The 22,877-nt window shown below is 47.6% G+C and overlaps 1 protein-coding gene across 4 annotated transcripts in view; it reads right to left on the bottom strand.

The window, feature by feature from the left end:
- DAPK1 (death associated protein kinase 1) overlaps positions 1–22,877 on the bottom strand; it is a 209,765-nt gene that overhangs the window by 80,134 nt on the left and 106,754 nt on the right. For all 4 annotated transcript variants that reach the window (XM_039474785.2, XM_039474784.2, XM_003941136.4 and 1 more), the window contains exon 3: positions 22,022–22,243. In XM_039474785.2, coding sequence (XP_039330719.1) covers positions 22,022–22,243 — 222 coding nt within the window. The remainder of the gene's footprint in view (positions 1–22,021; positions 22,244–22,877) is intronic.

Here is a 22,877-nt window from a genome sequence, read left to right as displayed (position 1 = left end):
GGGGGCGTGGCTGGGCTGAGGAGAGAGGAGGTGTTGGCCATTCCAAGCTTGGCGCAAGAACCCTGCGATTTATAAGCACCACCGCCTACTTGCTATGACTCTATTTTCCTCCTGTCATTCTCGGCTCTTAGTAAAGTCTTATTTAAAATGCTTTAATTGTCCCAGCTGTGCAACAATAAATTAAGCACAAAGCATTTTCCTGCTTAGGCAAGAGTGTCGAGGGGACCGGAGGCCAGGAGGGAGGTCACAGAGGTGATGAGAGAGGACCCTCAGGAGCGAGGTCAACCTCATGGGCTGAGGCAGTGACCCCCAGAACCCCTCTCCAGGTGGGTGTCTCCCCACGGCCAACTTGCTGGGTCTGGGCTTGCTGAGGAAGACAGTAGGTTCCTTAACAGCCCCCAATGTGTTTGGACAGAACTGAACTTTGTCTTGGTCTCTTACGAATATACTGATCTTTAGAAAAATGGAAACATCCATCTACAAAACTGAAGCTGCTTCAGAACATCTCCCCTCCCCCACGATACTGGTCCTCTTCCTCCCTACCTCCCCAAAAGCATGCACTATCATTGAGTATGGTGTATAGCCCTCCAGGACTTTTTATGAAGTCTGTGCACCATATGGCATTGTTTTATGTACATTTGAGGAACATAAATGACATCGGATTCTATGCATCAATCTGCAATTTGCTATTCAACCTCAGCAATTAGTATAGATCTCTACTAGCCCATTAGTATAGCTCTCTTGCATCCTCTTCACTGTGGCTAAATGTTTACCTGAAGGTCTAGATAACAGTTTATTTAGCCATTCCCTAACGCCTTTACATTTATTCCAAATTTTCACTATTACAAACTAGAAGGAAATGATTCCCTGTGCACCTGACTACTCCGAAGATGTGACCGTTTTTTTCTAGGCTCTAGGATATCTAGCCCAGTTTGGAATTTCTGGGTCAAGGTGACGCTCAGTTGCAGGCTGTGCTGCATAACCTTGTACTTCTCCAGCAGCAGTTCATGAATGTTGCTTTGGTTTCATGTCCTCACTTGCTTGTTTTTGTTTCTTTTTTTTTTTTTTTTTTTTTTTTTAAAGAAAAAGGGTTTCGCTCTTGTTGCCCAGGCTGGAGTGCAATGGCATGAACTCGGCTCACTGCAACCTCTACCTCCCGGGTTCAAGTGATTCTCCTGCCTCAGCCTTCCGAGTAGCTGGGATTACAGGTGTGTGCCACCACACCCAGCTAATTTTCTGTGTGTTTAGTAGAGGCAGGGTTTCACCATGTGTGTCAGGCTGGTCTCGAACTCCTGACTTCAGGTGATCCACCCAGCTTGGCCTCCCAAAGTGCTGGGTCACCACACCCGGCCCTTGCTTGGTATTATTACTTTTGGCCAGTTGGATGAGTGGAAAACATGAACCAATGTTTTATCATACACTTCCCTGCTTAGTAGCAAGACTGGTCATCTTGCACATGTTTACTGGCTGTTTGTACTCCGGTGGGTGTAAACTGTGTGTCCACATCCTTTGTCCGTTTTCTTACTGAACCGGCATAGTCATTAATTTCAATCGATTGATAGGTGCTCCCTGCACATTCCGGATACCACACCTTGATCTCACATATTCTCAATGTTTTCTCTCTGTCTGTTACTTGCCTTCTAACTTTGCTTAAAGCAATGTTTTGTTACACGGATGTTTTAAATTCAAATGCAGTCAAACTTATCAATCTTTTTGCAGAAATCAAGATTTTCTAAACCAAATGTGAGAACAATAAAACAGCATGTGGAATTTAGCAGCTGTGTGTCCCAGGGCAAAGTACTTAATCTTTCTGGGCTTGTGGATGTTAACAATGGCTGCCTGTGTGCCCAGAGCAGCAGGTGGCATCTCACAGATCTTCTCTGGCACCACTATCCTTCCCCAACACCTTGCATGTCTCCACACTGGGGTTACTCCAGGGCAGCATTACATACCGACAGTCACCGGTGCACATCACAGGGGAAGCTGGAGCTCCCAAGAGAGGGGATCCTGTGTATCTCTTGGCCACTCCACATTTAGTGATGTTATGCTGGCAGCTGGAGACTGGCCATGGTGGGAGCATTTATACCACAGAAATAGGCAAACATTACCACCAAAGCTCTCTCCCTGGAGAGCCTGTTGTTAGAGCTTCACCAGCACACCACTGACCTATGGCGTCCTAGGCACAGCACCTGCCTGCGTGGCCTGCAGCTGAAAGCTGCTGTTCCTGCTGACGGACAACTCTAGTCAGAAATTCTTTCCTATAGAGACCCAGGATCTACCTGTGGTCACACCGGTGCTGGTTCTGCCTTCTCGAACAGCGATGAACAAACTGTTTCTGTGAGAGGTTCACTGGGCCATACACTCTCTCTTGCATCTGTTCAACTCTGCTATGTATTCTATTTTGCTTTTAGTCTTCCACCATTTGAAAATGTGAAAGTGTCTTCATTTCATTCTTGAGGACTGCACATACACAGGTGACAGTCTCGGGCCCACTGGCTGTAGTTTGTCAACTGCTCAAGAACAAAGTGGGTCACAGAACCCAGCCGCACTGTGGCCTGCACGGCCACCTTCCCACATCTGAAGATGGTTATCATATGCTCCCTGGGTATTTTCTCCCCAAGCCTAGGGTCCTTCCAGTGTCGTCCTTCAAGTCAATTCCAAATAACGGTGACTTTGGAATGCTTGTAGAATCCACTTCTCTGGACCTCTGGAGCTGCGGTGGGCACTGATGTTAAAAGGTACAGTGGACGGCAAAAAACAGACACGGAAAGCTGACCGAGGTCAGTCGGGTGCTCTGGACACCTCAGGAGTGTCACAGCATCTGCAAGAAAGCAGGGGATAGGGGTCCCGTCCACTTGCTGGCTGAGTAATCCAGGAGAAGACGCTTAACCTTCAGTAGGATAAAAATGGCTGCAAACCTATTGGTACCATCCATTGAGAGCTGTGGTCTCCTTTGCTGCATCGCCTTGCATCTGAGCAGCCTCTGTGCCTGCTGGACCAATAGCATTTGAAAGAAGTGATGCTGAGCCAGTTTCCAGGCCCAGGTCTTAAGAGACTGGCGGCGTCCACGTCCTGTTTTGGAGGGCCTACCCTTGGGGCTCAGCTGCCATGCTGTGGAAGAGCCCAACTAGCACTGTGGAGGAGCACAGGTGGGGCAGAAACAACATCTCTGTCTGAGCTCGCCACTGACAGCCAGCACTACCTTACTGGTCGCCTGAGAGGATATCTTGGAAGGGGATCCCCTCTGAGTGATGTCCCGCATGTCAGGGGCCATCTAAGTCGGGAATCCTGTAGCCCCAGGCAGCCGCTCCAGCTGGGGCTGCAAGGAGTAGGGAAAAGCTGTCCCTGCTGAGCCTTGTCTTGATTTCAGATTTGTGATCAAAACAAATGACTGTTGCCATGTCACATGGAGAAGCTTTGGAGTGGTTTCTTTTGTAGCAAGAGTCTCAGAACCCTGCCTCCTTGGGCTTTTGTGAGGATTAAATGACATGATGTATATCATACACCCGGCATAGAGAAAATGCTCAGTAAATGGCAATTATCAGCATTCGGAAAAAATAAAGCTGCTTGAGTTCCCCTCCCAGTCCAGGAACAAAGTGTTACCTCCTATCTGAGGGGTTTTGCTCCTCAGGCCCTGCTTTCTACAGAGGCGGATGTTTTTTCAGGGTTTCAACATTAAATGAGATCAAATGAAAGACGCTTCTGAGCAAGGGTGTGGCACACAGTCCTCGTGCAGGAAACGCTAGCTCAATCCCCTGCACAATCCCTTCCTCTCAGGAACCCAGAACCTTTCATAAAAACTATCTTGTCTTACAACTCCACTCCCAACCCACCCTCTAGACCATAATGTCACCACTGTACCCTGTCCCCAATGTCTCTTAGAACTAACAGGCAATTTTATTCCAGTTCCTTTGTGTCCTGGTTGATGACGGGGACAGGCTGTCATTACCAGCACAGAAAACTTTATGTTTCAGGGATGTATGCCTCACGCATGAGGGACCAAACCTGTTAGCTCTGCCAACTGTGCCAAGAAAAGAAAGCTCTGCATTTGGAAATACTTTGGGATCCCCAAAAGGTCTCTAGCCTCAAAAATATGGTCTTCCATAGGCATGAAAGACTGATCTGGGAAGCTGCATTATGGTCCAGCCTGTGTGGAAAAGGAAGATTTTTAATGTAATCACTTTCATTCATAAATGAAAAAAGCAAAATCATGACTTTCTTTCAGCAGCCAAGATGGAAACGAAATGCTGGATTGGTGAAAAGAAAATGCACCGTGATTTATCGATACCAGCGGGCCTGGGAGGATGTGGGGTCAGCCCACTTTACTCAGCTGTTAAGACGGCGGAAGTCATGACCAGCACAGCATAATAAACAACTGTGCTTTCCAGTCCTAGTGGGCCTCTTATATGACCACCCGACCCACTGACTCAGATGATGGCATGCTCAAATTCAGGTCCAAATGATTAAGCAGCAGTTTGCTGAGGCGTGGATTTTCAAACAGGAGGCTGCAGTTCTCAGCCTGACACGGAATAATAATAAAAAAAAAAGTCCTTATTTTTTCTTAAATTGAGGAAGCATCGTGTGGGATATAATGAGGCATTTATAAAATAAGCCAACAAACGAAAAACAATCTTTTTTTCTCTCTTTCCCTTTCAGGGAAGAGAGTCCACCTTCCCTCTACCCATTGAATCAATCAAAATGACTGTAGCTCTTGAAAATGAGCTCTTGGTTCAGGGACTTGGTTTTTCAAGAGACAGCTCTCCGGGGCAGCAACCTTGAGTGTTGTTTTGCGAGGCACTGGAGCCGGCTGCTCAGGCAGCGGGGTGACACACCCTACAGGGTGTCTGGTGTAGGAGGTTGTCACACCTACGAAGGAGTCACAGAAACCACAGCCTCCTACCGCAGCACTGGGCATTGGCTCATTTTCTGATTGTCTGCTTGCATTTTTGTTTCCACAGGGGATACGGAGCGAGGGGGCACAAGACACAGAAACGCATGGGGGAGGTACCGTAAAAATACTCCGAACAGATGAAATCAGAACTTGTTCAAGTTCCCAGAGACCTCTCAGAGAAGAAAATGGTGGAGGCCATCAACTCAGAGAAATTAAAAAAAAAAATAGTGCAACACAGCTAGCGTGAGAGCCATTATAGAAGAGCGGCTCGGTATGCATCCCAAGTGCATGTTGAGAGAGGTGGTAATGTGTGAGAAAGGGCCCTGATATTGCCGAGGCTCTAGTGGGGGAACCGAGCATTCCTGGGTTGGTGAGGAGAGGCTGAGGGTCTGGGGTCACCCAGGCCACAGTTCTAACAGGAGGTGAAGGGAATGGGCAGGGGTGGGTAGAGGGTGGTGCTCAACAGTGTGCACTTCAGGTGAAATTAAACAACAAACTCAGGTGAGAAAAACCACATGCAAGCATGAGAGAAAAAAGCCCAGAATCAGAGTGGACCCTTAGCTGCCTGCAGCAGGAATGCAGCGTGGATTTCAAACCCAAAGCAAGAGGCAGACACCCTCATATTTAACATCCAAAGAACTGCAGACCACAGACCGCCCTGGGCCCTATATTTCAAGAGAAACACAGAGTCTGGAAAATACTCAGAAAAGGGCACACCAACAATAGAGTGGTACACACAAGGAAGACGATGAAGACCGTTTCCTCCCGGGGAAGGTCAGGGAGGCCCCGAGATGCAGAAATGCTCACCGCAGATGGCCCCAGGAATGGAGGAAATCTGGACTAGGGGGTGCAAGTAGGAAGCCCACCAGCCTCTGGGTATGGCGTCCCCCAGTAAAATGGCAGAGCCTGATAAGCAGGTTGTTGTGAATAGAATGTGGGTGTGTAGAGGCACAGGCCCTTCCCCGCATCTCCTGGGTTGCAAGGAGCCCTGAGATACCCGGCTGGACCTTCCAGGAGTTCATCTCCAGCCACAAACTCAGCCATTTTCCCCAGTGCTCAAAGTAAGTGGTCATGACCAATGCGTGCTGTCCCAGTGGAGAGGGAAGCCTTGCTCTAGGAAATACTTGGAGGAAGGAGGGTAAAGAGGGAAGTGCCTGAGAGACAAACTATAGCCCATCCTCCAATGGACAGAATGCAGATTCCTCGGCTGGAACTAAAAAGAGTGCTCAGACACAGAGAAACAAGGCACCGAACAGCCAGAGTGGCCGCAGCACAAGCCAAGTCTTGTTGCTTTAATGGCTTCAGCCCAGGCTTTGGAGACCCACAGATATAATTAGGCCAATCAAAAGTGGGGCAAATGGGAAAGCAGGGGCCGCCAGGCATCTCTTCAGCCTGGGTAATTACAACTGGAGCTGGAACAAAAGGCTGGCAGAAGTAAGCCAAGCAGGGACAGCTATAGATGGAGGTTTATTCCAAAATCAATCTCTCTGGGCTAGCTGAAAACAAGGGAAGGCTATTATCTGGGGAAGTGCAGACACCCAGCTCCTCCTCCTCCTCCTCCTCCTCTTCGACTGGGCTTAATTCCCCCTGCCCTTTCATGACCTGGAAATCCCAGGAGAGAAGACCACCAGCCCATCAGAGGCACGCAGCTGATCCGAAGCACGTGATGCCTGTCCTTTAGCCACCTGGAGACCTAGAAAGCTGCAATTTTAACAGGCATAGAGTAGAATGATTCTTCCCTCGATTTGAGGAGGGGGAACAAGGGTTGGAGGAGGAGAAAGAGATGGAAAAGGAGAAAGAGCCGGAACTCACTCAGCAGATGGTGAGGCTGTCACCTGCTTTCCATCCCAGCTTCTCTCTTTGAGCTATAGGAGCCTGGCCCTGAGAGAAGAGGGGATCAGAGACCAAGTAGGGTGACAAGCGGACAGTCTCCACCACCCACCTAAGGAGAGGGGCAGGGAGCAGGTGGCCTGAAACCCCACTCTGCTGGAAGCAGGGGCTAGGAGCAGAGATCTCCCCCACCAGAGGCCTCTAAGGAAGAGCAGGTGAGGTTCGGATCTCCTTTTCGGCGGCATCATCTGTCTGGGACCATGCATGCCAGAGGAACAGCAGGATGGGTGCCAGGGAGGACGCTGTAATAGGCAAAGGGGACTCTGCGTTGTCTGAAGGGCTCATCTTCTTTGTTTCCTTCCTTGCAGAAATACGCACTGGCACCTGCTATGTGATGGCATGACTCTCCCAGATGACAATGACAATCAGCAGCATTACTTTCAGCCGCCCACCTCTGACTGTCATCGGCCTCTAGCATGACAATGCCAGATATATAGTAAGTTCTCGGCACTTGTCTCCTGGAGTCCCATCGACTGTCCTTCTACTGGACTCGTTCCCATCCATGCATCCAGTTCAAACACACGGTTCTGCAGCTCGATCCTCTCAGGCCCAGGGTGGAAATCAGCTCTGCTGACCAACGGCCCCGTTCTCATGAGAGAGGACTACTTCGAGTATGGCAGGTCACGTGCAAGGCAGAGCCTTCTGGAAGCAGTGCCTGTGTTTCTGTTTCCTCTCTTCACCCCACCATCCTTGCATGGAAAAGCTCCTCATTGCGGTTCCTCAGAGTCCTTACTCTTGTCTCCCAGTCAGTCTCCCTGACAGAATTCAACCTTGACCACTGTCACTGGTCGCTGACAGTGTGCTAGCATGCACACCCGCTCCTGTAACCTTGACATAGAAAGACAAACCAGTAAAATACTGGCACATCCCCTAGGAAGCTCACAGTTCACTGCAGAGAGACACATAAACATTTAAAATATAGTAGAGTATGTGCTATAATCAACCCATGCCTGCCTAAAAAGTGAGGAAAACACAAGTACAAAATAATTAAACCTAACTGGAGTAGGCAGGAAATCCAGAGAGGGTGACGTGTGAACTGGGTTTTGATGGATGAGTAGGAGTTCTACAGGGAAACAGGTGTGACCTGGCAATGGCAAGATGTTCTCTGTGGGTGGAGCATCAGGTCAGAGGAAAAGCGGGGTGGAAGAGACATGGATGGATATGAGGAGGGGCCTGGACACGGGTTCAGAGGCTCTACACCATTCTACCAATCATGGACCTCATTTGGTGGTCAGGAGAGAACCATCCAAGATTAAGTCTTTTCTGAGATATAATTCACATGCCATACAGTTCACTCTTTTAAAGTGTACCACTCAATGGGTTTCAGTATTTTCAGAGTTATGCAACCATCCCCACAATCTAATATATTTTTTTTTTTTGCTTTGCTTTTTTTTCTTTTTTCCTTTTTTTATTGCATTTCAGGTTTGGGGGTACATGTGAAGAACATGCAAGATTGTTGCATAGGTACACACATGGCAGTGTGGTTTGCTGCCTTCCTCCCCGCCACAATATAATTTTAAAACATTTCATCACCCCCAAGAGAAGCCCTAGCTCGTAAGTGGCCACTCCCCTTTCCCACCCCACCCTCGCCTGCCCTCGACAGCCACACAGCGACTTTCTGTCTCCACAGATGTGCCTACTCTCCACAGTTTGTGTCAATCAAACCACAGGGAGCGTGGTCTATTGTGTCTGGCCTCTTTCACTTAGCATGTTTTCAAGGTTCATCCATGTTGTAGCACACATTAATACCTCCTTATTTTCCTTGCCGAGTAACAGTCCATTGTATGGACATACCATGTCACTAGCTGAGGGACATTTGGTTAGTTTCCACTTTTTGGCTAGTATGCAAATACTTCTATCACTTTCATCTGCAAGTTTTTGTGTGGAAATATATTTTCACTTCTCTTGGGTACGGTTTGAGGAAAGGAAATGCTGAGTCCTATGGAAACTATGTTTAACATTCTGAGGAACAGACAAACTGTTTCCCAAAGTGGCTGGAGCAATTTACATTCTCACCAGCACTGTTTGAGGGTTCCAATTTCTCCACATCCCCACCAACACTTGAGAGCGCCTGTCTGTTTTATTATAACCATCCTAGTGGGTGTGAAGTGCCAGCTCATGGTGCTTCTGAGTTGTAGATCCTACTAATAATATTGAGCATCTATTCACGTGTGATTCACCAAAGATTCTTCAGCAAGAGAAGCAGCTGTTTTGTAGTCAATTCAGGGGTGAGCTCAACAGGTGAGAAACTGGAGGATGCTGCCATAATTCGGGATGAATTCCTGAGATTCTGGGCCAGGGCCAAAGTAGGAGATTGGTAATAAAGGGAGACTAGAAGCTCTTTCAGCAGCAGAGCCTGCAGGATGTCATGGAAGACTGGATGTGTGACACAGCGGAGAATGGAGAAGAAAACAAGAGACAAGGAGTGCTCTGAGGTTCCCAGTGTGGCCACCAGGAAGATGGGGATGCCACAGACTGAGCTAGAGAAGAAGAGGGAAGCAGGGGCTGTGGAGGGAATGCTATGAGTCCAGTTTACGGCATGTGAAGTTGAGATACTTTGGGGGACCCATCTGGGGGGAAACGTTGAGTAGGCCACTGGAGAAGCAACTGTGGGGTTCCAGAGACACCTAGACATACATCTGTAGAGATGACCAATTTATTAGGAGGTGACAGTTGAGTATCATGGGCTGCATACAAATTCATGCCTTTTGCCATAAACATCAGAACACGTTGGCAGCACCCTTTCAGTGGCAGGAGTGGAAATGGGAGGTAGATGAAAGTGGTCTGAAGAGGGAATGAGCATCAAGGAAGAGAAGGGGGTGAGGATGCACTGCGTCCTGTCTCCATGCAAACCCTTCCCATTGCATCCATTGTACACATGGCTGCCAAGGAGCACCAAGGCCACTGGCATCCCTTCTGAGATGGATGCAGCACCCGAGGGGCAGAAGAGGCAGGCGGAGTTGAGCTTTCCTGCTGGGCCAATGGAAATCTGTCACCAGCCAAAGAGCCAAGACTTCTGGCTCTCACCCTCCATGTCTCTACCTCCCCATTCCAATAAGGAAGTGGAAAACAGGATAAACAAAAGGGTTTATGCTTCCGGAAGATGGACTCCCTTTTAAAGAATTTCTGATGGGCACAGAGTCTTTGAGAATAGCGGGCACGAGATCAAATGGACCCTAACTACGCAGTGACAAATTGTGCGTTTTTCAGTGGAGGAATGCCATGGAGGGAGGGGGCTGCTGGGAAGTTTGGGCTGTAACTACTTAGCTCCAGCATCAGGACTGAAGTGGCACCTGGCCTAGAGAACCAAGACAAATCTCTTTAAACCCAGAGCGAGGTGACCTTCTCCACGCCTCTCCGGAGCCACGCTCCAATCTCCTACATCCACTTCTGGGTTTAGGGAGGTGGCTCATAGAGACTGAATCAAAAGATTCCCTTCAAAACAGGATACTAGCTTGGTTTGGCCAACAGGTAGGCCCACAGAAAAGGAGAATAGTTGCCAGCCAGGTGGCCATGGATCTGGCTGAGGCCTTCTACTGAGACTCAGCCCGTGTCATGCAGTGCTCTCCAGCAAGTTATCCTTTCCAGGGTCCTCACCTCACTTCCCTGTTTTACTTTTCAGGTCCAAGGGTGATGACAGTTCCATCCCCAGAGGGTGCTTCCCCATCACTTATTGTGTTCCGTAAACCTTGCACGCATGTTTGTTAAGTCTCAAATTTCCCTGTTTGTGTGGGTCATCTGCTTCCTGGTAGGACTCAACCTGACCCAAACCCTGATAGTCAAGAAGATGGGGTACTATGCTCTTTCGGAAACTCGGTTAAAAGTTTTCTGAAGCTCGTGCAAGTAAATCAACATCTCCCCTCAAAATTGTCCTTCTCCCTGGTCCACTAATTGGTTCTTGAGCTACATGTGACTCTCTCTCAGATCCTGCTGTTCTTCCTGCACTCTCTGGACTTGACATCTATGTACTGGGCCACGCACAGTCTTAAGTGCGGTGGGTGCCACAGTAGCATGCAGTCCTGCCCTTGAAGAAACATATCGAAGGGGCATATAGGCACAGGTCACTGTCACGCCAGACCCCCCACGAAGCCATCCCACGCCTGGGCTTCAGCGTTCCCACTGGAAAACTAGAACATTTTCTGCCCACCCCAACTTCATGGAAATGCTAAGAAACGAGGGACAAGAACCATGCAGCTGCGCTAGAGAAGGAAGCAGAAAGGTGAGGGGCCCTGGCAGGCTGGGTTGGCTTTCAAAAGCCTCTACATCACTGCTTTCCAACAGAGGAGGTGCACACATGTCTCCAGAACCACTGGAATGTGAGAGTCATTCTCAAGGTAGAGCCAAGCTGGCCGATCAGGCCACAGACAAGGGGGTCTTGCAGGCGAAATCCTACAGTGGCTTAGCAGAATTCTAGGGCTCGGAAAACGCAAGCAGAATTCCCTCCTCAACAGGCTACTGTCTGAGAATGAGCATCTCTCCACCCCTTCCCTGTGAGCTATATCTGGCTAGAGGGGGCACAGCATTTCTTATCTGCAGGGTGGTAACGCCACTCTCCTGGAGTTGCATGCAAGGATTCAATGAGATCACTTCAGGGAGGCGCCCGCTGTGGCTGACTCAGAAAGGTAAAGTTAAGTCCAGTTTCCCTTTTCCTCCAAGGAAAGCCACTCAGTCACTTAACCAGATCCCCTCTTCAGGCAGTTTGGGAAGACCCATGTTTAAGTGCAAGGACCTTCAAAGTAGTGAACGTTCTTGCCCTACATTTCTGAAATAATCGACTCTACTTGAATTTTGCTGTCAACATGGCAGGGGAAACCTTAACGACACTTCTGTCATCTAGGGAAGACCAGGTCCTTGAGCCCGTTTCTGTCTATCTTTGTTAACTGAATAGTGTTTGCATCTCACGGTAGCCAGGCTCAGTCGCTGCCTTCATTCAGAGACTGGAAGTGAAACTGACATTTCAACGGGGAACACGCAGACATTCCCAGCAGTCCCACTGGAGCCCTGAAGTTCCTCGTTTGCATCGCGGTGATTTTGACAATATTACAAAGAAGTTACACACAGGGGAAAAAAAGAGTTGTTAAGTAGAAGAAGGTGAGGTAATAGTTATCTGGAAATATAAATTAGGAGAAAAAAGCCGTAGGAGGTTGTTCCAGGAAGTATTTGCTTGTTAACCACATTTTGCAAGGATATGAGGCAGAAGGGGATGCTCTGAGGGGCTCAAGGATGTCCTGGGAAGACCCTCACTGACCTGTTGCAGATACTGATCTAATAAGGCAATCCTCCCATGACCTGCAGGCTAGGCACTCTATCCTGGAGTACTAGCTGGGAACAAACCATCCCTGGATGCCTGTCTCCAACCCTCACCCCAGTCACCATCCCAGAATTGTGGGCATAGTACACCCTGGGTGTGGACTCCATATTACCAGAATGGAGGAAAGCCAAACAGAAGGTTTGAGCCGAGCCTGACCACCAACTAGGCAGCCTCAAAGCCTGGAAGGGACTGGCCTCTGGGTGGAGAGAAGGAGCTGCCTGGCCGGGATGGTGGCAGCCACAGTGCCAGGGAGCCCATGACAAAGATAGGGAAGATACTGGGGCAGCGATGAGAGGGAATCGGGCAAGAGGCAAAACCAGTATATGTGAGGGGACAGCTAGAGCCACAATCCCACAGAGCTCTCTTCCATTACACCCGCTGGATGTGCAGGTTGGGGAAGCAGTTGGCCAAGACAGGAAGAAGAGGATCTGAGACCGGGGTAGTTTCTAAGAGGAAGTGTGAACAATTTGCAGGACTTGCACCACCTCACAGAGCAGTGCAGGAGAGTCTGGTCCCTGGAAAGGAGTCCAAGAGTAGTCACCTGCCTGGAGCTGTGGCAGTCCCTGAGGCTGGCTGGCGGGCAGCAATGAGGCCTGTTCCCCACACTTTAACCACAATCACGGGTCTTTCTTGGAGATAAACAGAGATTCCAAATATTGCTTAGAGCTCCTGTATTCAGTATGGAGAATATCGTGGCAGATACTAAAATTATGACTATATCCTACAGATACAGATATAAAAACTACAGATCTACGAGCGCACAGATACCACATGGGGTTTGTTTTTAAGATTCCTATTGTCTCAGTTTTTCTTAAGACCATGCAGAAATCAAACAATCCACTTCAGTGAGTGAAAATACCTATTTAATAACACTAAAGAAACACTTTTCAACTGAACTGGCAAGAAGTGAGAGTGTGGGGGAGGGCACATACAGGGTTTTCTTTCTCAAGAGAATGCCTGGATGGAAAATCACCTATTTTACATGATTTAGCTCTGCTCTGAAAGGTAGAGACTGCTGCCAAATGCACTTTACTTTTCTGCTCTTGCTTAATAGCAGATCTCTGAGGAGCGGGATGCCAGAAGTGGAACCCACAGGAGCTCTTGAAATTGCCTTTGTGAATAAAGACAAAAGTTCAAAAAGTCAAAATTGCTGGCTCAAGCTCAGAAAAGAGAGAACAGATGTGGCAGCAGAAGAAGGCGCTGATGAGGGCTGAGTGTGTGCTGTGGTGGTCTGTGAGCACCCAGAGAGAAGCAGAGACTGGGAGGCTGAAGGCTCTGTGCCACACCCCCCACTTATCCGTTTCTCCAAGTCCCGACACCCACATTCAGCTCTGTACAACCTTTGCCACTTTTAAGATCCTTTGAAACTATCACTTTAATCACTGCATGTCTTTCTTGAAAGGCTCTTGTGATTCTGATCTTGGTGACCAAGGCTGCGTGTGTTCATCTACACGCATGCACCATCCTGATATACAATGAAAAACAAAATTGTATTTGTATTCTGATTATTTTGCATCTCAGTTTGGTTATGAAAGAGAGAGTGAACCAACTGAACCATGATCCTACATAAGGCAACCTAATATTGCACAAATGTTTGAATACAACTTAGCCGTTGTTTGTGATAGGCAAACTGAATTCCAGAAATTATTAACTCAGCCAAAGTAACAAAGAGAGCTAAAAAGAAGAGTTGTCTAACAGGCACAGTGTTTCAGTTTTGCACGATGAAAAGGTTCTAGAAATCTGTTGCACAATATGGGTGCAATTAACACTGCTGCACTGTGCACTTAAAAATGGTTAAGATGGTTAAATTTTACGTTGTTTTACCATGATTAAAAACGTAAGTGAAATTTACCTTTTTAAATATTACAAATGCAGCATTCCACGCCCTACACTTGGCTACAACCACAGCAGACTGCACTAATTAAATGGAATTTCCTGTCACAAAGAAAAAGAGAGAAAGCTAAATGGGGTTACTCTGTTTTAAAGATGTGCTTCAAAACGAAAACAGAGTAAGGGGGAAAATTTAGGACTGGAGAACCAAACTGGCTTGATTTCTCTGGAACAAGCCACTATGCCAATACTTACTTGGCCATCGTAGCACTCTTACTTTATAATTCTTAACATGATAACCTTTCAGACATGTGATCGAGAGCTACTCAGGTGACCGTCCTGAAGCAGACCAGAACCTGGTGATGTCTATTTCTTTATTACGTTAGACTCCGAACCCCCATCTCTGCTCAGGCTATCTGAAGGGAGTAAGATGTACATATTGCATAATTTTGCACTTACCTGATGGCATGACCATAAGTAGGCATTATGTAATGTTTCATTTTGTTTCTAAATGGCTTATAGAAATTTAGATGAACATGTGAGTAGGTACCCAGTCCAGGAAATCTAGTTTCTGTTAACTGGCACCTCTGTGTTAGTTTCCTAAGGCTGACCTAACCAAGGACCACAAAGGGGATGGTTTAAAACAACATTGTCATCGCATAGTTCTGGGGGCCGGCAGTGCAAACGCGGTACGTTGGCAGAGCTGATTCCTTCCAAAGAATGTGAGGGTGAATCTGCTCCACGCCTCTCTCCTGGTTTCTGGCAGGTTCCTTGGCTTGTAGATGCTTCACTCCACTCCTCTGTCTCCACATGGCCTTCTTATAAGGACACCAGTCCTATCAGATTAGGTTCTCCATGCTACTTAACAGACGACCTCATCTTAACTAATTATATCTAAAATGATCTCATTTCCCAAAAGGTCATGTTCTGAGATACTGGGGTGCTATTGTTTGAATGCTGGTCCTCTCCAAAACCCAAGTTGAGATTTAATTGCCATTACAACAGTGTTGAGAGGTGGGGCCTTTAAGGAGCAATTATGGGCTGGGCGCAGTGGCTCACGCCTGTAATCCCAGCACTTTGGGAGGCCAAGGCGGGTGGATCACGAGGTCAAGAGATCGAGACCATCATGGTCAACATGGTGAACCCCCGTCTCTACTAAAAATACAAAAAATTAGCGGGGCATGGTGGCGTGTGCCTGTAATCCCAGCTACTCAGGAGGCTGAGGCAGGAGAATTGCCTGAACCCAGGAGGCGGAGGTTGTGGTGAGCTGAGATTGTGTCATTGCACTCCAGTCGGGGTAACAAGAGCGAAACTCCGTCTCAAAAAAAAAAAGAAGCAATTATGCCATAAGAGCTCCTCCACCTTCATGGGTGGGTTTAGCGCCTTAAAAAAAGGGCTCCTGGGAGTGGGCTCTTGCCATCTCTTGCCACGTGATGTCTTCTGCCATGTTATGACACAGTAGGAAGGCCGACATCAGATGCAGCAGACTGGACTTCCTGTCTCCAGCACCATAGATATAAACTTATTTTCTCTATAAAGTACCCAATCCTAATCTGTGGTATTCTGTTATTGCAACCCAGAATGAACTAAGACAGGGACACAGCACTTCAACATATCCTTTTCTGGGAGCACAGCGTCTCAAAAGATGAACCCCAGGCCAGCAGCATTAGCATCACCTGGGAATCTGTTAAAAATGGAAATTCTGGCTTTTGAGGTTAGGAAAAAAAAAAAAAAAAAAAAAATGGAAATTCTGGCTGGTCGCTGTGGCTCACACTTGTAATCCCAGCAATTTGGGAGGACAAGGTGAGAGGATTGCATAAGCCCAGGAGTTCAAGACCAGCTTGGGCAACAAAGAGATAGTCTGACGTTACAAGAAATAAAAAACAGCTGAATGTGATGGCACACACCTGCAATTCCCAGCTACTCAGGAGGCAGAGGTGGGAGAATCACTCAAGCCCCGGAGTTCAAGGCTGCAGTGAGCTATGACTGAGCCACTGCATTCCAGCCTGGGTGACAGAATGAGACCCTGTCTCAAGAAAAAAATGAAAAGTCAATTCTGAGCTGGGCCCAGTGGCTCACGCCCCAGTCCCAGCTACTCAGGAGGCTGAGGCAGGAGAATCCCTTGAATGCAGGAGCTTGAGGCCAGCCTGGGTAACATAACATTTTTATCTCTACAAAAAATAAAATTAAATAAAAATCTGAATGCCTAGGTCCCACTCCAAACCCACTGAACACAAAACTCTGGAAGCTTGCTGAATAGTCAAAAAACCCCTTCAGGTAATTCTGATGCATGCTAAAGTTTAAGAGCCCTGTTTTCAGTTAAAATGTACATTAAAAAAAAAAAATCACTTCATAACGCTAAGTGTGCATCTTGCCCTTCCCATAGAATCACGAACCCTTCGAGGCAGTCTGTCTCATGTCACGTCTCCTACAGTAGCAATCAACTTACTGCTTACATAAAACAGTCTAGAATACGGAAGTCTGTGCAGGACACGCAATCTTCAGATGTTTTATTTTGTCTGTTCATGAATATGATGAATATGATGCCAAGATTAAAAATCTAGATTGCAGACTTCCTGAAAAAACTGGAAGAGCTGACAACACGGAATCCAAAATTGCACACAGCGACAATTGACTGACTGGTGGCTGTCCCTTTGGGGTGTGGCCTCAGGGCTCCAGTTAGCCACATTCAGTCTCCACCATCCCCGGCTGCGTCCCTGGCACTGAGGCTTCATGGAGGCCAACCATGCTCATTTATATTGTATGCCTAGCCCCTAAGGGCACTTGGCGTTGAACAATGGCCGGGTAGACAAGAGCTAGGCAGAAAAATGCGTAACTATCCACAGACCAAAATACTACACTGTTTCTGAGCAGCAAGTTGAGGAAGGGAAAGCTAGAAGGCAGGGCTGCTGATGAACAAGGCCACGCATTTTAGAAACAGCACTGACTTTAAGTTCTGTGAGTTTGGCTTCGCTCTTCACCAGATAACAAGGCAAGTTATGAAACAATTCAAGCACTGAAGATGTAAGTTTTGTAGTGGCTTGCCTGTGTGACGACGTGTGGGTGAGCTGTAACACAGTAAGAAGAAATTTTGGTATCAGCACGACCTCATTAGAGAACAATGGGACGTGGAGGACATGAAATCTGAAATCGTGATTTTAAGATACCACATGTGCCTCCTTCAGGTGTATGCTGTGCTGAGCTGCAATGATAGATCCTCTGAGAAATGATTCTCCAGTGGAGCAAGTGGGAGAGAAACTCATGACTTTAAAGCTACTTTCAGGCTTGCGAAAATGTTAAAGGGTAGGTCCTGGGCTGGGATTTGACAACTGCCTTTAACGCAGATCCCAAATAGTTTCCGTACAAAGGTCAGACAAGATACCTTTTTGGGTCAGTGGCAGTGGCTCGTGAAATACCAAGTGGAGGGGTAGTTTGGGATGTTTATTTCAGTGTAAAGGATGGGCCTGGAGTCTGGAGGAGAGAACTCACATACCTAAAGGTAGAGAGAGGCACAGGCTTCAGCAAGGGGACCTGCTTCATCAGCAAGCCTCAGAGGAAGTTCACCTTGCCATGAGGTTAATATCAAAGCGGTAAATCCAAAAACTACATCCACTCAAAAATTACTGAGCCAGAGGATTCAGACAAACAGCCACTGTTACCTCATGGGGTTATTTCTGACAAGTTGTTCACCTTTCTTCTCTCCTTAACCACCATTGTACTTTAGCATTCTTAAGAAAGAAAAGTTGAGATGGAATCTGTCACTGATGACTAAAGCTTCCATTAAAGATACTAGAATTTAGGATGATAATTTTCTCAAAGGCAAAGATGACTGTTTCTCCTGGACGGATCTAATCTTTTCCATAGTCTATTAAAAATGACAAAACATAACCTCCAAAAAAAGTATGGCAAAAAGAAGAAAAATTACAGCACACCTCTTCAAGGGAATGTAAATATATAAAAAATGGGACAGGCTTCCAAGATAATCGTAAGGGCGCCCTTTCTGCTCTTGGTACTTAGTGCCGCTGTATTTTCAGGGTTCTCCAGAGAAACATGCATCCTAGCGTGCATCTGCATCCTGCACATCAGGTGCATATATAGGAATTTGCTTACATTATTATGGAAGCTGGCAGGTCCCCAAATCTGCACAGTGAGTCAGCAAGCTGGCGACTCAGTAGAGCTGATGGTATAGTTCCAGCCTAAGCCAGCAGGCTCAAGACCCAGGAAAAGCTGATGCTTCCGTGTAAGTCCAAAGGCAAGGAAAAGCTGGTGTCCCAGTTCAAAGTTGCGTTAGGCAGGAAAAATGGTCTTGTACTCAGGGTGAGTCTTTTTGTTCCATTCGGGCCTCCCACTGATTCGATGGAGCCACCACCATTGGGGGGTGTGTTCTGCTGCATTCCGTCTACAGATTCAAATGCTAATCTCACCCCAAAACATCCTCACAGACATGCCCGGAATATGTCTGACCAAATATCTGGGTTCCTCATGGTCCAGTCAAGTGAACACATCAAAGTAACCATCACAACCCCTCAGACGCCTGAGCGGTGAAGAGGCAAGAACAGTCAGCTCCCAGGGGATGCTAGAATTTGTGAAGAACAAATAACCAGGGACCTGCCTAGCCCTGTGAAGAAGTGGCCGGCTCCTAGGAGCCCTCCAGCTCACTCCATCTAAAAGCTGTTCCTGGTGAGCTCACTCAGCTTTCATGCAGGGTCTTCACGTACTTAACAGTGTAAAGCTGTAGGCCAAGATCCACCTATCAGAAAGCCTACAGTTGAAAAACAGTACAGGGCCCCGTGCTGATGGAGCAACTGGAATTCTCATCCATTCCTGCAGGGACTGTATAATGACATGCTCACTTTAGAAGACAGTTTGGCAGTTTCTCATAAAGTTGGACATACATTTACTACACAATCCAGCAATCCCAAGATCTCTAGGTATTTCCTCAAAAGAAATGCAAACCTATGCTCATATGCAAGTCTGTACGTGAAGGTTTGCAGCAGTTGTACTCATAATTACCAAATACTAGAAACAAGCCAAATGGGTGAATGGATTATAAAAAATTCTTACAGTGAAATACTGCTCAGTAATCAAAATGGACTCTCTCTTCATGCACAAATCTCCAATGCATTCTGCTGAGTGAAAGAAACTAGTCTCAAACAGTTGTATACTATATGATTCTATTCACTGGACACTTCCAAACGACAAAACAATAGTGATATGGTTTGGCTCTGTGTCCTCACCCAAATCTCATGTCGGATTATAAATCCCGATACTGGAAGAGGGGCCTGGTGGGAGGTGAATGAATCACGGGGGTGGACTTCCCACTTGCTGATCTCCTGATAGAGTTCTCAGGAGATCTGGTTGTCTGCAAGTGTGTAGCACCTCGCCCTTCTCTCTCTCTTCCTCCTGTCAGCCATGTGAGGATGGTGCTCGCTTCCCCTTGACCTTCTGCCATCACTGTAAGTTTCCTCAGGCCTCCCCAGCCATGCTTCCTGTTGCAGAACCATGAGTCAAAACTCTCTTCTTCACAAATTACCCAGTCTCAGGTCTGCCTTTATAACAGCGTGAGAATGGACTAACACAAACAGTGAGGAAGGTCAGCTCAGGGCTTGCCAGGAGTTAGGCAGTAGAGGGCAGGCATGAAGGGGTAGTATTAATACAAGGGTACTGGAGTATTTAGGGGCATGGGAACTGTTCTGAGTCCTGGTTAGAGTGCTGGTTACATGATTTACATGTGTTAACTTTCATAGCATGATACCATCCTCCTCCAATGCCCTATGTGCTGTATGAGAAATAAAATTTTTAAACAATCAAATGGTAAAAAAAAATAACCGTATGCCGCCCAATTCAGGCACAGGGTACATGCAGCAAATGAGAACTATCTGTGAACTCAGTCAGGCAACAGAAGTTGAATGAACAATATATACACGCAGACAGGCACAAGGGGGGCAGTGACTTATAGGCATTGCTCAAATATTTTAGTAAGAAATGAGGATAAGTGGCATTCTTGAGTCACTGGACGCAACCTGGGAATTATTTGAAGAGGCAAAATAGTTGTGATTTGTTATGTTTCTTTTTGCAGACACTTTGTATTCACTGTCTTAAGACAGGAAATGTAGGCTTAAAAACAAGAAAGGATTTGCCCTGGATTTTGATCCCAGTTCTGTCTGGTTCCACAGTCCCCATTCTTCACTCAAGGCTGCTGCCTCCCAGAAGCCACATAAAGCCTCAGGGAGGATTACACCATGATTTGTCCCTTTTCCGCTGTGTACCCTAAGCAGATCCTTAATCTCCTGGCCCTCTGCTCTTCCTTTAAAGCCACAGTTCTCAGTTGTGAGGGTGGGGAAGTATGGCAGGAAGCAGGAGGCTTTGCCCCCAGGGTACATGTGCCAATGTCTGGGGATATTTTTAGTTGTTACAACATGGGGGAAGAGTGTACCGGCATCCAGTAGGTAGAAGCCAGAGATGCTGCTACACATTCTACAATGCATAGGACAGCCTGAAGGATGAATGATTCAGCCCCAAATGTTTCTGGTGCCAAGACTGAGAACTGCTGATTTGGAGGGAGGGAGGGAAGGAGGAAGGAGAGAGGAAGGGAGGGAAGGACAAAAGGGAGGGAAGAAGAAATGAAGGAAGAAGGGGGAGGAGGAAGGATGGAAGGATGGAAGGAAGGAAGGAAGGGAGGGAGGGGAAGGGAGGAAGGAGGGAAGGAGGGAGGGAGGGAGGGAGGAGAGAGGAGATGAAGGAAGGAGGGGAAGAAAGGGGAAGAGAGGAAAGGAAGAAGGGAGGGAGGGAGGGAAGGAGAGAAGGATGGAGAGAGGGAGGGAAAGAACAAGGAAGGAGGGAGGGAAGGAAGGAAGGGGAAGGGAGGAAAAGAGGAAGGAAGGAAGAAGAGAGAGGGAGGGAGGGAACGTATTACTCTCATCTACAAGCCAGCACAGTGCTAGGCATTTAAACATTCTTCTCTCCTTTCTCTCCCCAATAACCTTCTGAGGTATTATTAACCCCATTTGATAGTTAAGAAATTTGTGGCCGAGACCCACAGAGAAATGTGCCCAAATCCCAGTGGTGAGACAAGATGCTGTGGGGACTGCAAAGCCAAGGTGCCTGCAGGGTGGCACCTGGGAGCCAGCCTGGCAGTTTTGCTAACCTTCTCCTACCTCATTTCCTTCTCCTTTCTTACCCCTGAGACATCTGTAAAGAGGGGGCAGTTGGATGCCAAAGAAGGAAATTGTTAGATGGGCGAAAGGGCAAATCTGAATTCAAGAGACTTCCAGGAAATGGATGGAGCCTGTCATCACTAAGAGCCACCAAGGACTAGTTTGTCCTCAAATCTTTTGTTCCATCTGTCCCTCCTCAAGGCACTCACATCTCACCTCCATCCCCAAAGCCCAGCGACAGAGCAGATGTGTGCCCTGGGCTGGCTTCCTCTCCTCTCCTGCCAGCATGTGCTGCTGGACTCAGCCACAGGGAGTGGGGCCCACTCAGCACAGCAGGCAGGAAGCTAGGGACGGGAGGGGTGGGAGAGGGAGACCAGAAACACCAGAATAACATGCCAGAATCGGTTTCCCGTAACAACATCCGATGGGCACAGCTTGCCTGAGAAAATCAGCAACTCGCTTTAAAAACAAGTCTTATCTGAGGGATTCTGGCTCAATTCTAACCATTCATATAATCAGTGTTGATGGATTCAACAGTTAAAAATGGGGTTCGTGCGTTTAAGATAGAGGAAAAAGGAAGAGAGGAAGAGAACAGAGGAAGAAAAGCAGAAAAACGGAAAGAGGACAGGAAGAGAGTGAGAGGGGAGAAGGACATCGGTTTGACGCTGAACAGGAAAACCCCAGAAAGTGGTGAACCCCAAGACAGGGAGAGCCTTTTGCAAACAGGGTGAAACCACAGTGATGGCAGCTGCTCTTTAGAGTTGGCTCTGGATCTCCGCAGCTGGGTCTCAGGTCAGGCAGCACCGTGTTCTCACACACCCCGTACAACAGAACCAATTCCCGATGCCCCTCTCGGGCGCGCCGAAGCGCGGTCCAGCTGGAAGGAAGCTGCGGCTGATGCCCGCCACGCCCGCTCCCCAGCCCAGCGCAGGCGGCACTCACAGTTCCAGGATCAGGATGACGTCCGTCTTGTTCTCGTAGACTTCGTGCAGGGTGATGACATTGGGGTGCTGGATCTCCTTCAGGATGCTGACCTCCCGCTCGATGTCCTCGCGGCTCACGCCCCGCCGGCTGGACTTGGTCCTCCTTTTCTTGATGAATTTGGCGGCATACTGGAGGCCGGTGCTTTTCTCACGGCATTTCTTCACAACCGCAAACTGTCCGCTGAAAAGAAGATGGGGGATTCTTTACCGTTCACAAAACAAACAAACAACAAAAACAAACAGGATCTGAGTGAGGACGTGGCATGGCGCAGAGGGGGACAAGGGAACCGTGAATAGGAAAGTCCAAATTGTGAAAAAGTACAAATTAGGTAGGGAGGTTTCTTATCATCATTCAGTTTCACTAAGCCTGTGTCTTTAAAAACCATGCTGCAGAGGCCGGGTGCGGTGGCTCAAGCCTGTAATCCCAGCATTTTGAGCACTTTGGGAGGCCGAGGCCGGTGGATCACGAGGTCAAGAGATCGAGACCGTCCTGGTCAACATGGTGAAACCCTGTCTCTACTAAAAATACAAAAAATTAGCTGGGCATGGTGGCGCGTGCCTGTAATCCCAGCTACTCAGGAGGCTGAGGCAGGAGAATTGCCTGAACCCAGGAGGCGGAGTTTGCGGTGAGCCGAGATCGAGCCATTGCACACTCCAGCCTGGGTAACAAGAGCGAAACTCCGTCTCAAAAAAAAAAAAAAAAAAAAAAAAAAAAAAAAAAAGATGCTGCAAGGAATACAAACTTTTTTTTTTTTTTTTTTGAGAGTGTCTCACTTTCTCACCCAGACTGAGTGCAGTGGCACGATCTCAGTTCA

This window comes from Saimiri boliviensis, chromosome 2, assembly GCF_048565385.1.
Source record: "Saimiri boliviensis isolate mSaiBol1 chromosome 2, mSaiBol1.pri, whole genome shotgun sequence".
NCBI lineage: Eukaryota > Metazoa > Chordata > Mammalia > Primates > Cebidae > Saimiri > Saimiri boliviensis.
Note: the sequence above shows the minus strand (reverse complement) of the source record. Positions and strands in the feature narration are given on the sequence as shown.